Source organism: Ambystoma mexicanum, chromosome 3p (genome assembly GCF_040938575.1).
Source record: "Ambystoma mexicanum isolate Mex_15411 chromosome 3p, UKY_AmexF1_1, whole genome shotgun sequence".
Lineage (NCBI taxonomy): Eukaryota > Metazoa > Chordata > Amphibia > Caudata > Ambystomatidae > Ambystoma > Ambystoma mexicanum.
Window position 1 is genome coordinate 699,912,530 of NC_090925.1, and position 13,510 is coordinate 699,926,039.

At 41.9% G+C, this 13,510-nt stretch overlaps 1 protein-coding gene across 3 annotated transcripts in view; it reads left to right on the forward strand.

Moving 5' to 3' along the window:
- The window catches only part of DDX41 (DEAD-box helicase 41), a 503,186-nt gene that overhangs the window by 330,699 nt on the left and 158,977 nt on the right, over positions 1–13,510 (forward strand). For all 3 annotated transcript variants that reach the window (XM_069651511.1, XM_069651513.1, XM_069651512.1), the window contains one exon: positions 2,876–3,029. In XM_069651511.1, coding sequence (XP_069507612.1) covers positions 2,876–3,029 — 154 coding nt within the window. The remainder of the gene's footprint in view (positions 1–2,875; positions 3,030–13,510) is intronic.

Consider the following 13,510-nt stretch of genomic DNA (forward strand, 5'->3'; position numbering starts at 1 on the left):
TATTGTAGAGTTGCTTGCATCTTCTACTATTCGCAAGCCTAAACAGCTTGTGGCCCTACATTGATTCTTCTTTTCTTCAAAGACTTCTAAAACATTGTGCAAAGACTTTCTCTTCTTACCTACCAGAAGTGCTTCAGCTCATATCGACTTTTGCCCATTGACTTTGGCTTGACTTATTCTACTGAATGACTCTGCTTAGTGGATCCAAAAGTATTTGCCTGCTTAAGATTTGGGATCTCTTGTTTGTTTTAATAACCTTTTCCTTTGACCAATTCCTAAGAATATTCTAAATGCAACAGTAAGATATTAATTTCCCCAGCACCCTTACTATTGAAGTCACCTGAGGGTGTAGGTTGTGACTTTGGGCCATCCCTCAAGGGTCTTTACTGATTTAGAATTTAAGAGTGTGTAATTTTAGAGTGTATTTGTGTGTTGCTTCTATATTGCTCCCTTCTGACGAAGGCTTACTCTAACTGACAACTTAATAATTGTTTATTCAAGAAATATTGTATGTAAGAGTTTATTTGAATACTTGTCACTGTGAATCTGTGTAAATCTCCTACAGCTCACATTGACCCCTCTCGAGATAAGCCTGGCTGCTCAACAGGAGGTCAAAGTTGTTGTAGTGCACCTAAAGGGTGCTGCATACAATTTTGCCTAACCAATGTTAAGTAAAGTCACTTGTTAGACCAACTCATAAAATGTTCTTTTGGAAGTATAAAAAGGTTATTCAACACCAACAATAGCAGTTCAACACTTTAAGACTTGTAATAAGTTTCAGAGGCCTTAAGGCTTTAGCGGTCCATTCTTATCTAGGTTTCAGTTCTTGGAAGTTAGATTACAGTTAAAGCAGGTAAGGCCAAACTGCTTTTGTGGGTCAAAATGGTTTCAGGGACCTTGGGGAATGGCTCCTTATAGGCGCACAACCGTTAGGCCTTGGCAAACAGGAATCATCACTCTAGCAGCAAAGGAGCGACAAAATTACTTGAGGCATGTATTACCACGAGCCCCATAGTACCTGAGACGACGTGAAGAAGATGCAGCTGTATTCTTTGCAGCAACAGTGGACCTGTACTCCTGTTCCTCGGTCATGGTGGCGAAAGGAGGGACTCTGGAAGGAATGTCACAGCAGCAGTCGAGAGAGAGCACTCGTAGCAAAGGATTGTTCATGCTTCAACATCAGTCTGCAGTTTTGGGGCCTTTTCTGGGACACCAAGAGGGAAGGTTTACCGCCTGATCAGTCCCCTTCTATTCTTTGGTCCTGCACTCTGGTGAGGGGACTTTGATGAGGGGGCTCTTGCCTCTGGAGGTCCAGCAGGAGTCCAGCAAAGTTCTGGGAGGATTCATTCACGGGAAGATTATGCACTGCGATATGGTCAGAGGTCGTAGGTTATTAGTGGTTTGCAGCCCAGGAAGGTCACAGCACTTTGTGGGATGGCTCATTTTGCAGGTCGCGTTATGGCTGATTGGTCCCCAAAGAAAGGAGCTCCTCTGTCTATTTGAAAACTGGGTCAGGACAGCTATGGTCTCTTTGCTGTTGCTAGAAGGGGCTGCTGGTGTCTCTGGTCATCGTCTTCTTCCGTTCTTCTGTTCCAGAGGCTCCGGACCCTCATCTTTTATCAGGCATTCACACTCATCCTCTGCAAACTCTCCTTGCAGTTTACAGAAAGGGACGGGTGGCTTTCCCACCAGCCAGGTCCACATTGTGAACTTGTTGTGGACTTGTTGTAGACCCCTGAATGCTCTCACCTCTGAGAGTAAGCCACTCTCCATGCTTACCTTGATTGGGTTTGCCTAACTGCTCTGAGTCCTCCTGTTCACTTTAAATGGTGTGGCCTCCTGAAATCTGTCCACCAGACCAGATTTTAGAAATCCATCTTAAAATAATACAACCCAACAAATGTGTACATCCATAAAATGTTAAGTCAACAGAGTATTTTGGCAGCTTTATTTTGAACACATTCTCAACGGACAACTACACATCTCAGAATGCAAAATAACACAACGTTATAAAATCTCATTTGTTTTACACCACTTTACTTGGAACGCTAATTGACGCACAATAAAAATGATCCCCTCCCTTAAGTATTTGTTTGACATACACTTCAAGATTCTTGTTACACATGCTGGTAAACACATTTGAGAAGCCACATAGCAAACCTTTTCTTTTTTGAATGTCAAACTAGCAGACATATCAACTAAGCATTACTAGGGGAGTTTTATTTTTTGCCCCCTTTCATGGTCTAGTAAGAGGGTCCTATTTGCTAGGTAACTGGAGTGACGTGGGGGTTTTTAGTCCAAAACGTCCATTTACAGTTCCATTGGCCTAAACACCATGTACACCTTAGAAAAGGCCCTGCTAATTACAAGTACATGGGCTAAAGAAGTAATTGATAGGCCCTTAATGAGCTACTTCCTATGCAGAGCTGTCCCCTATCATCAATCTGGCCTCCAAACAAATGCATTGATGGCCCCCAGTTGTGACTAGGAAAGGCCAATTGGCATGGTAAACCAACACGAGACTGGAGGAAGGTGAAAATAATATTAAAGGTAGTTAATGTACCCTTTGCCTCTAAGCAGAATGATCTATGGCAAATTATATGAGCCAAATGAAGTGAGGCCTAGGACAGACACTGGATCAACAGAACTACAGATGCAAGAGTATGGCAGGCATATGTTTTGTCTGTACGCCAAGAGTGGACAGACTGAATGGGTATGACATTCATCTGCCATCATTCATGTTCTACCTTCGTATTCCATGTTTGACTAGTTGAACTCCTGGCTGCATGTTACCATCTCCTTGCGCCATTCATCATTCTTTGATGCACTCCTATTCTCTTATTAGTAACTTGAGTGATGTTTTTTGTGTTCACAGCCTGACTGGGAGGGATATGATTGGCATTGCGTTCACTGGCTCCGGGAAGACTCTTGTGTTCACCCTTCCCGTCATCATGTTCTGTCTGGAGCAGGAGAAGAGGCTGCCCTTTATCAAGAGGGAGGGCCCCTATGGATTAATCATCTGCCCGTCGGTGAGTACCAACGTTGGGAATGTCAGTATGTCCACAAGTTAATGGCCAAGCATGAATATGTGCTCTCTGCTGAATTGATGCTCCTGTCCTTCGCTCTTCTTGTAAATACACTTTGATCGAAAGTCTTTGTGATATCTATTTTCTAGCAAATAAACTCTACTAGTGAAGCACTGCTTTGTTCGTTATCTCCCCTGCGAGTGAGCCCATGTTTGCCAAATGGCATTATTAGTACAGCCCAATGATCAATACAGAAAAAGAGATGGCCCAAAACAAAATGGTTGGAAGAAGGGCTAAAAAAATACTTCACCCCAATGGCTAAAATGCTGGCTCATTGGCCTACTATAATGCAGTAAAAAGACTGCCCCTTGGTGAAGCTAAAACTAAATTCCAGTTGCCACCAGCCTGATCCCTAACCCACTTGTAGGATAATTGAATCAACTTGGGACCGAAATGTTGTGCTTAAATAGCACTGTAGCGAAGGTAGTCATTTAAGATACTAGGGCAGCGTGTCATAAAAACGGTTGGAGAGGCAGTAGAAGACCCTCTGGCCACAAAAAAGCCAAAAAGTAGGGAAGCCAGCAAAAAGAAAGCAAAATGTTTAGAGGTTGCATAAAATGGAACAAATGAACCCCAAAATAGAATTCTGCCATAAAGATGCCCTTGTTAAGTAAACTCTGCTGAGGAGACCCTCCTCTAAGTTATCTTTTTATGTCATGCTCTGATGGAGACAATGCACTTTCAACACATGTGTGAACGGCTGGAAAAAGACTGTGCTTTGCCTTTTTTTCTCTGTGAATGCTGTCTGTTTGACAATGACCATCTTGTACATTCCTGTTCAACTCTCATTGTACATTTTTGTGTGAATATTTACTTGTCCCTATCGTGTGGATTGCCTCCCTTTGTGAGTGGAGTGTACTCTCCTTGTAAATGTGACCTCCTAGGGACTGCTGGACACTGTTTATGAAGGGACACTGGCCTTACCACCATCTTCCATTGGGAGATTGCTCTGCACAAGACTGTGTCATGCATCAGTGACATGTGCAAGGGAGACGTAGCCACTTGCATGTCTATGCTATTACAACAACTACAGATCAATCTACATAAAGCATTTCCACATAATAATCTTTTAAACTTCATCATTTTGCCTAGCCTGGTGCCGCTAAGAGATAGTCGCACTATTAGTCAGGTTATCCCGCAACTCCTCATCGATTACTACTAGGATTTTCGTTAGTTTAATAACCAACTTAGTACTGTTACCCCACATACACAAGCTCCATAATGAGTTTCTAGTTAGAGCAATTTCCAATTTCAAATAATTCTGAAATATATCCATTATCAAATCTTCAAATCACACACAAAACATCACAAGATGCTTTAAGGATTCGATGACATTTTCGTTACAAAAATGACAATTTCCAAAGTTTGAAGTGCGGCAACTCCTAATTCTTCCCCAATATTGTACACAATCGTTGGCATGAAATTGATTTAGTTTATACCGTAGATATAATTTGCGAGCAAACACACATGGAAATTGCATGATGTACCTTGGACGATCACCCCATTTTCTTATCTTTGCAAATTCAGTATAGGAGTGATAACTTCCAATTCTATCTGATTGCATACACCAATAAAACATTTGGAATTTTCATTTGCAGCTAGGTAGGACTGCAACCAACTCCTCCTTTGATACCAGAATCAGATCTAGTATTGTTCATTTTTGCAACATATTTAGATAAAGATAACAACGACCCTGCAATAATCATAGCTTGAAAATCTACATAGATAGAATTGTTTGGAGGAGATAACATCTTAGAATAATTATTTAGTTGGTGCCAATGCCAATTCGCTGACAGTGGTAACAGACCTAATTCGTGCTCTATTACAACATTAGGGATCGACTGGGCCAAACCCAAGACCTTCTTCCACATTTTTCCTTGTGCTATCTCAAAAGTACATATATCTAAGATATATAAAATTGGAGGTTCAATTTTAAGATTGAATTGAATAATAGGCAACAACGAAAATGTACAATATTTCCGATATATAATACTCATCTGGGCTGTAAAAGGTTTTACCTTCTCATTCAATATCCCCTTCCACCAGATCTTCGAGTATGGGTCATATAAGGAATATCCCAGATACCTGACCGTTTTTGCAATTTCAAGATTTACCCTTGCTAAAGACCAAGTAAATGTAGACACTTTTTCTGTTCCCCCATTAGACAAAATAACAATTTGAGATTTTGCTTGATTTACTGATAGATTATGTACTTGTGCAAATTCCGCAAATAGATTTCGTTTATTTTGTAGGCCAAATGGAGTTTGATCGAACAAAAGCAGATCATCTGCAAACCCAATCAAATTTAGTTTCAGAAGGCCCAATTTAACTGGGAAGATATTTGTGTCCTTCCAGCATTTTTCAAGATCGGATATGTATAAATTAAAAAGGACAGCTGCAAGAGTACAGCCTTGTTTTAGCCCTACTTCTGTAATATTTTCCTCTGTTAATGCACCCTCTTTATTAAGGCGAACTCTATAGGTAGTATTAGAATGAAGAAGGGCAATGAGCGTAACCAGATGCGGGGGAAACCCCAGAAGCAACATTTTATCCCATAATAGCTCCCGAACAACAGTGTCAAAAGCCGCGCTTAAGTCCAGCGCGGCCATATCGACTGCTCCCATATGAGAGCGCTTTGTCTGACTCTGAAGATGGGACACTATTGTTGCATTTAGTGTACAGCCCATCCATTGTCTAAAACCTATCTGGAATGTGAACAGCGTATTACATCTATACATATGATCTTGCAGCTCCTTTAGTATAAGCTGAGAACATTTTTTGGAAGATGCATCAGTCAATGCGATCAGCCTAAAGTTAGACGGGTCACTTGCTGATCCCTTTTTGTACACAGGGGCAATTATTGCAGAGCACCAGGTTAAAGGAATGCGCCGCGTCAAAAAAGCTGTTATCAAATGTTTTCTTAAGGATCCACGCCCACAAATCAAGATCTGCCAACCGCTTTAGAATCATTTATTTTTGCTATGGCAAATGCCACCTCATTAATCGACCAAGGCGACTTGTCTAATATAAGGGTTGCATAGTCTCTTGTTTTTTTTTTTTACAACAAATCTGTGTGGCAATCTGTATTTTTGAGTAATATAATCAACCCATACAGAGGCTAAAATTGATGATTCATTCCTACCACCGGTTTCACCATTTAAAGTTCTAAGGATCTCCCAGATCTTCCGTGTATCATACTTAAACAAGTGATGCATCATTCGTTGATTGTCCAACAATAAAATATTCCATTTGAGTGCCTTAATTTTGTTTCTATAAGTTTGGATAATATGCTTTTTTTCAAAGCAAAATGTACTTAAATCAAGTTGCAACTTTCCTAATTGGCGAAGCTTAAGATTTTTTTTCCACATTTAGTTGGTAAATCGCTAAATTGAAGTTATGCCTATGTGATACAGGTTTAACTGCACTTTTTAAATGCATAGCAATATAGGTTATTTGCTCTTGAATACTAATGGTCATAAAACTTTCCAATTCAGCAATGGATAGTTGAATGGATACACACTGCACCCAACATACAGGGTCAGCTCTAATTCGACAAATCAATTGGCGACAAACAGCTGGATTCCATCTTATAGAAAGCCCAGGTCTGTCCATCTCAGTCAATTCCAATGTTGGATTTGCCCAATATCTCCAACTGGAAAGCTGCAACTTGATTGAAACTGCAAAATGATCTCTGTATCCCAAGTCCGTAATTAAGACTGGGTCACAGTCCTTGAATATTGTAGTTTACAAAAAGAAATAATCAATGTAAGATCGCAGGCAACAACAAGTCCATGTGTAAGGACTAGAATTCATTTTGGGGGGCACCAACTGTATATCCCAACCTAAAAAATAATGTACCCATTTCCAACCATTTCTAACTGTGTGAGGGGAAAGTTTGGAAGGCTCAAATCCATTCTTCTTTTGTGGCTGGTAACATGTTGAATTAAAATCACCACCCACCATTATGCCTGCATGCTCATTCCGTCCAAAGACGCACTCCAATATTCTATCCAATCTCTCTGCTAACTGATCACGTAAAACGCATCCTTTGTTCCAATATATACAGAGGATCACAATTGGAATTCTCAAGTTCCCCTGTGAAATTAGTTCAACAGCCATGACAGTGGCATCTTTATAGAGCAGCTCTGAGGTCATTTTGCATGCATTGTTTATAAGAACAGCCAAACCCACTGAGGGACGACCTTTAGTACCCCTTGTCGCAATTTGTGTATAACCTTCATATCCTGGTACAACAAAATGCGACATCTGCATTGTTTCTTGGAGCATGATAACAGCAGGGTGGTCGGTAAAATCCGTCTTAGTAAACCATCTAAATAAATTAGCTAACCCACAGCTGTTCCAACACAAACAGATAAATGGTACTTCGTTATGCTGAGGGTTTGGGGTCTACTTTAGTAGTCAATTTGCCTATACTGCTTGGCACACTCGTGGTTGCAGTAATTGCTGCCGCAAGAGCAAGAATTTGTCTCAACATTTCCTCAATCATTGGGGAACGGGCTCCGAGACAACTGTGCTTCTTTTGATATTTTAATTTTCAGTGGTTTTTCTAAAAAGGCTTTAGCCTCATGCTCATTTTGGAAATTATGCGGGGTTAAACCAATGAAGGCAAAGTTCTCCCTTTGATCCCATACCATCCTCGTGATAATCATAGAGTGAAAACCACAAATCATACGATTATTATGATTCGTGGCTAAACATATCCAATCTGTCATCAGAGGGTAGCGTTCTCAGGGAAGGGATTGCTGGAAATAATTTCAGCATAAAGGTTCTATTAAGGCTCGCTCTACCATCTATCTCAACATAGGATTCCGATCCTAATATAATGGGCATGTCTTGGTGCAGAACATACTCGGAATTCACAGTACTCCTGTGTTCGTCCTCACCATTACTTTAATCCACAATAATCGCCGATACACTAACTCCGATTACCAGTGAAGACCATGTAACACCCTTCGCTGTACTGGCCTGTTCTTTCAAGCTGCTTACAACCACAAAACTTTCACACTCTTGAGGTCCTGTTACTATATCAACTGGCCCTTCCTTCACCACATCACCCATCTGTATATCCTTACCAACCATTGCCAACATCCACGGCTCACCATTTCCAGCCTTCACTGAATATAAAGGCATAACCACACCAGTACTATTTAAAGGTCAATTTCCCGCTTGGCTTTTGTTTTCTTGTTAATGACAGGGTAGTATTGTGAGAAGGCTGATTGTACTCGCACTGGATCAATCACGACCATTTCTTTTAAATCCCCCTTCTGATTTTTAATCTGCGAGTTTCCCTGTAAATTCTGCGCACACTTCCCCTCTGTAATCACTCGCCCCCGCTCCCGTCCTACCACCGCCCCAACCCCTAGCAGTTTGTTTTCCTTTCTGGGTCCGTTTGAAAGTAGCCTTTACCTCTACAACCGGCCCCACAGGATTTATATTCAATAGAGCCTTGGATTCATCATCTAACTGATGGAAATAAATACCAGTATCATCATCGGGGGTAATCAAAGTATCTTTTAGGTAAGATTCTTGCATACCCTTTCTGATACAATCTTTTTCGTTTAATTTCCTAGCTTTATTAGATTGTGCCTTCTTTTTTGTGCTCTTATAACAAGTCTCTTTTCTCTTTGTGTTAAAACCACAATTGGTTTTTCCGTAGCCTCTTCACGGGGCAGTTCACATTTACTCTGAGCAATCTCATCCACACATTCATCAGAGATCGATTAAATCAGTTAATATAGTTTGACTATCCAACCCCTCTCTGTTGAGGTTTTACTCCTGCATGGGAGGAGCTGTTATCTTCATCTGCAAACTACGTTCTGACATGAGGAGATCTTTAATTATCCATGTCATTCCCAATTTGTTGAATGGCAATAGCCATGTTAGTATCTACATTTAACTCTAGGGGCATTTCCATGTTTATAACAGGTACAGTATTTGTCGCCCTCGGGGCAGTCATTTCAGCAAAAGATTTTATTTCGGCATCAACCATTCTTGGATCCCCTGGCGGTTCAGTTGAATTATCAGTCATCGTTGGACATTTCTTAATTCCTGAAGCAAGTGCTGATACAGCATCACAAGCAAATAGTAGCCCTTCAACTCGGTTCATTTTACATAGTGAATCAGTCATGGTGGCCCTCAATATACCAATTTCACAGTGAGTCTGCTCATGCCCTTTATCCAAAAGATCTAAGATCCTGGATAATACTGGAAAATCCCCTCCAAAATTAGCGACATCATGGGCTCCTAGATAGAGCTTAGCTTCCCATTCCAGTTGAGCCTTACTTTTGTCTCGCGGGATAATCCCTGAGTTTTGGTCAAACAAATTAATTTGCTCATTTGGGTGGATAAATGGGTTTTTAGGAGTTGGCAAACTCACTCTTTGCTTGTAATACCCCTCATCACCTGCTGATTCACCTTGGAGTTCAACATTGCCCAAACCTGTACCATACGAAAACGATTGAGAACTCAGTTTGTTACTAACTGCAGAACTAAACATATGCACATCACTTCTATGAGTTACTGGAGTGGAGGGTCCCAGAGAAAACCTCATGCGCTTCGCCACCTCTGCTTCAATGGCTGGTCCTAATGTGGAACAATCTTCTAAGCCTTTGGAGGCTGGATTATTTTTGCATTTCTCTGAATCCTCCATAGGAATATGCGAGACCACCTCACAACTCGCCATTGTAGATTGTGCATCAAGTTCAATATAATTTACCCCGGTGACCTTATACTAAGTAGGGGATGCTTCCAAGTCATATCACACACCTTCTTTTTGTATGTCATAATCTTTGTCATTATCCTCAACCATCTCAGCCCTCATAGACTTGCTGTCTTGTGCTAAAGCCGGGCTGCTTTGGTTACATATAGATACCCCCACCACCTCCTGCAAGGGTGAGGTAATTATGTTTTTTTCTTCCACCCCCAACAGTAACTGCTCTGGTGTGTCACTCACCATTACTGAAGGTTTCTGTGACCCAACAAGTTGCTTGCCACTTCTCAACCCATTCACCATAATGACTACAGAACTCTATATTATGGTAATCAATAAAGTGGATAGAACACCCTACAAACACCTCAATGCGAAGTATGTAAATATCAATATATCAAATTAAGAGTGAGATGACACAACTTTGCTATAGGTCACTATAGTTCAGTTGACACTGGTAAGCTAATCTTTACTTGCGTAAAGCGGGGATTGCTCTTAACTTCAGGACAGGCACGCAGCGCTTCCGCACTAGTACACAGTATAGGAAGTCATTTTTTACAACAGGGCTTTACAATTCACTCCAAATGATATCCCACAATACAGGTGAGTGCATGACTTATGCTAACTTTGTTGGCCGAATCAACTCTCCTGTAATACAGGGCACCGTGCACCTGCCGCTCAGCCGAAAAGCAAAACAGCACTTGCTGGCACTTCCAGGGGGTGCACGCGGCCAATGTTTTTATGCTCCCACGTAGACCAAAAGGGGCGGGACTTGTAGTCCGACTGGGAACAGGGAAGGAAAGAAAGGAAAGCCTAATTAGGCGGGCGCTAAATACAGCGCACGGTAGCGCAATGCAATGCAATGCAATATAAGCTGCAATTACTAGAAAGTTACTGTGAAATAGCGCATTACGGTGCACAGTCAATTGTAGATCTTCTCCTTGCCAACTCAAGGCAACAAAGTTAGCGGGTCAACCACGACAAGACGAGCAGTAAAGTCTAGCCCAGCAAAGTCGACCACAGCAAAACAGTACTTGCTGGCACTTCCGGGGGCGCGCCACGTATTTGCATAAGCTTGATGCCCCCTAGTTTAGGTTCTCAAGTTCTCTTTTAAAGCTTATGGTTTGAAGTCTCTTCCTCAGTGGTAGTTGATGGCTGAAAAAAGAAGTATGTGCTGAGGATCAGGGCCCAATGTGGCTAGTCAGTAGCAGTCATGTTCTGCCTAAACTGTCCTAAGATTATTGGCCAGCGGGTTCCGGGTCTTGTAATAAAGCCATTACTGTTGTTCCCTCAAGGAGCTAGACCAGTGTCACCCACTCTTCTGGGTCGTGTGAGGATTGGTAACATTACACAGAGCACTGGGAGAAGGCTGCGCTTTACAGAGTTGAATTTCATTCAGCACTGTATTAAACGTAATGTGTTTCTATTCGAGTCTGTACCTGAACTGTTTGCAGATTTAATAATGTGCGATTCTCCATCAATGCTGGAGACATTGCGCACTGAACAATTGTTATTCAAGACATACAAAGTATTTAAAAGGCTGTAACCGTAAGAGGCCAAAATGAAATTATTTAAAAGATAAAAAGGTCAAAATAAGTCAAACCCGGGAAATCAAATGGATGTTTTGACAGTTTTCTGAAATTGGGAGAGCACTTAAAATTGTATGGTATACTTGCATTATCTCCAGGTTGTGAAATATGGCCCCTCTTCTTTTCCAAATTTTGTCCTACCTTTTTGATCTTGTAAGTGCAGAAATGTACAAAGTGAAGAGCTCTTACAAATGTGACTTCCTTTCCTAAAACCTTTTCTATAGCCCAGAAGATAATAATTTGAAAAATTATCTTTCATAACGATTTATTGTAGTTTTAAAACATTGCTCATGTTTTGGCATTTTTGGAAGTATGTTATCAAAAACCTACAACTTTAGGGTTCCATTATGATCACTATTGCCCTTCTAACACCCCCATGCAAACCTATGCAATTTACTGTTGAGACTCCTGGGTGCTTGTACATTCCTGTGATGTCTCAGATCCTTGCAGCACAGGTAGAGCGTGAACAAAACTGAAGAGTGATGGTGTTGGTGTCTCATGTTCCCATACAGAATGGGACCTGGTCTGGCAGTTCAGGTCAGAGGACAAGAACTATTTGCATATGACTGGTCCCTTTCTGTAATGGTGCAGCCGGGCTTAAAACAATTCAGGGAAAGCTCTTCAGAGCAATGCCAGTGGTTACAATTAATTCCATTCATCAACTTTTGCTGCCTAGTCTATTGGGATTTATGTCCGTACAGAATTGACCACAAATCGCGACATTTGCCCGAAGCTGAGGCTCAGCAGTGCCTGCTGCAGATGCTGACACAGATGTGCAAATACACAGTGGGTCCTGCGGCATAATAGGACTGCTATAAGGGAGCATGGGTGGGCATGCCATTTTACAAATAACCATTGTTTTTCCCTATTTAGTACACAAATGGCTGGTGCACACTAGAGGAAGATGATCTAATTGGGCTGATATGATATGGAAGTGGAGCAGCCCCTGAAGTAGAATGCATTATGTCCGCTAACTATGGGATTTTCCCTTGTCAACAATTGTCTCTATTGTTGTGGAGGGTGATTGCTTCCCTTTTACTTAGAGATGAAGGGTTTTAGGGGGTTTTGCCAAAGTTCTATCTGTGACAACATTTTAGAAAGCCCACATTGGATGAACAGGGTTGCAACCCTTAGGTTTAGCATGAACTACCCAGAGGTTTGGTAGCTAGGGACGAGCAGCCAGGCTTAGTCTAGGAGGGAGGAGGGCTGAAGTGAGGCACACAGAACTCCGAGCATACACTTAGTTCAATGAAACTCTTACACACTTGGAGATATATAAAGCAATAGGTATTTATATACACTTAAGGCTTGTAGCATTCAAGTAAGGTAAGTACTACCACGCAATAATATGATGGGAGAATAATTGCAATAATCACAGAGTTAGATACATCAGAAAAGCAATGATGGTAACAAAGCACATAATCAAACCTCCTGAAACATATATGCAAACTTGTTACAACTTTGATAACTTTGAGGGGGGTGCTGTTGCGCAGCATCATGCCCTAGATGTGCGTTTGTGTTGCTCTGGCTGCATGTTCATGGGGTATTTTCTGTCCCCCAAACCACGGAAAACCAGGTGTTTTTGACTCGGTGGGGAGCGTAGCAGCTGGGCCGTAGTGTGTAGTAACACCAGGGATGAAATAAGTGGCAGACAAGGGGTAACACATCCTGTAGCAAAACGGCCGAGTGGGATCAAAGACAGTGGTGTACATGCGACCTGCTCACGGCGGAGCAGTCGGGGGATATGGAAAGGAAGCCGAGCGCTACGTGCAAACATACCGAGGATCAGAGGGTTCACTATGAGATCCGGTCTACAATCATACCGACTGGATACAGCCTTATGAGAAAAGGTGAGGAAGGCCTCTGGCAACGTGGCACAGGTCACTTGGCGCCACACGGGCTGGTGCAGGAGGCGGTCAGGGATTCGACCATCCCATCGCTTCCCCCAATGTCCCACGGAGGTCAGCAGAGAGTGCCTGCAGTCGCAGGGAGGATAGGTGCTTGTTGGGACTCATTTTTCTATACTCTGGCCTGGTGGACAGACGTATAGAAGGCCAACCTATATTGTGACAGGGACAACTTTGGGGAGCTGTAACCAAACCAGTTCA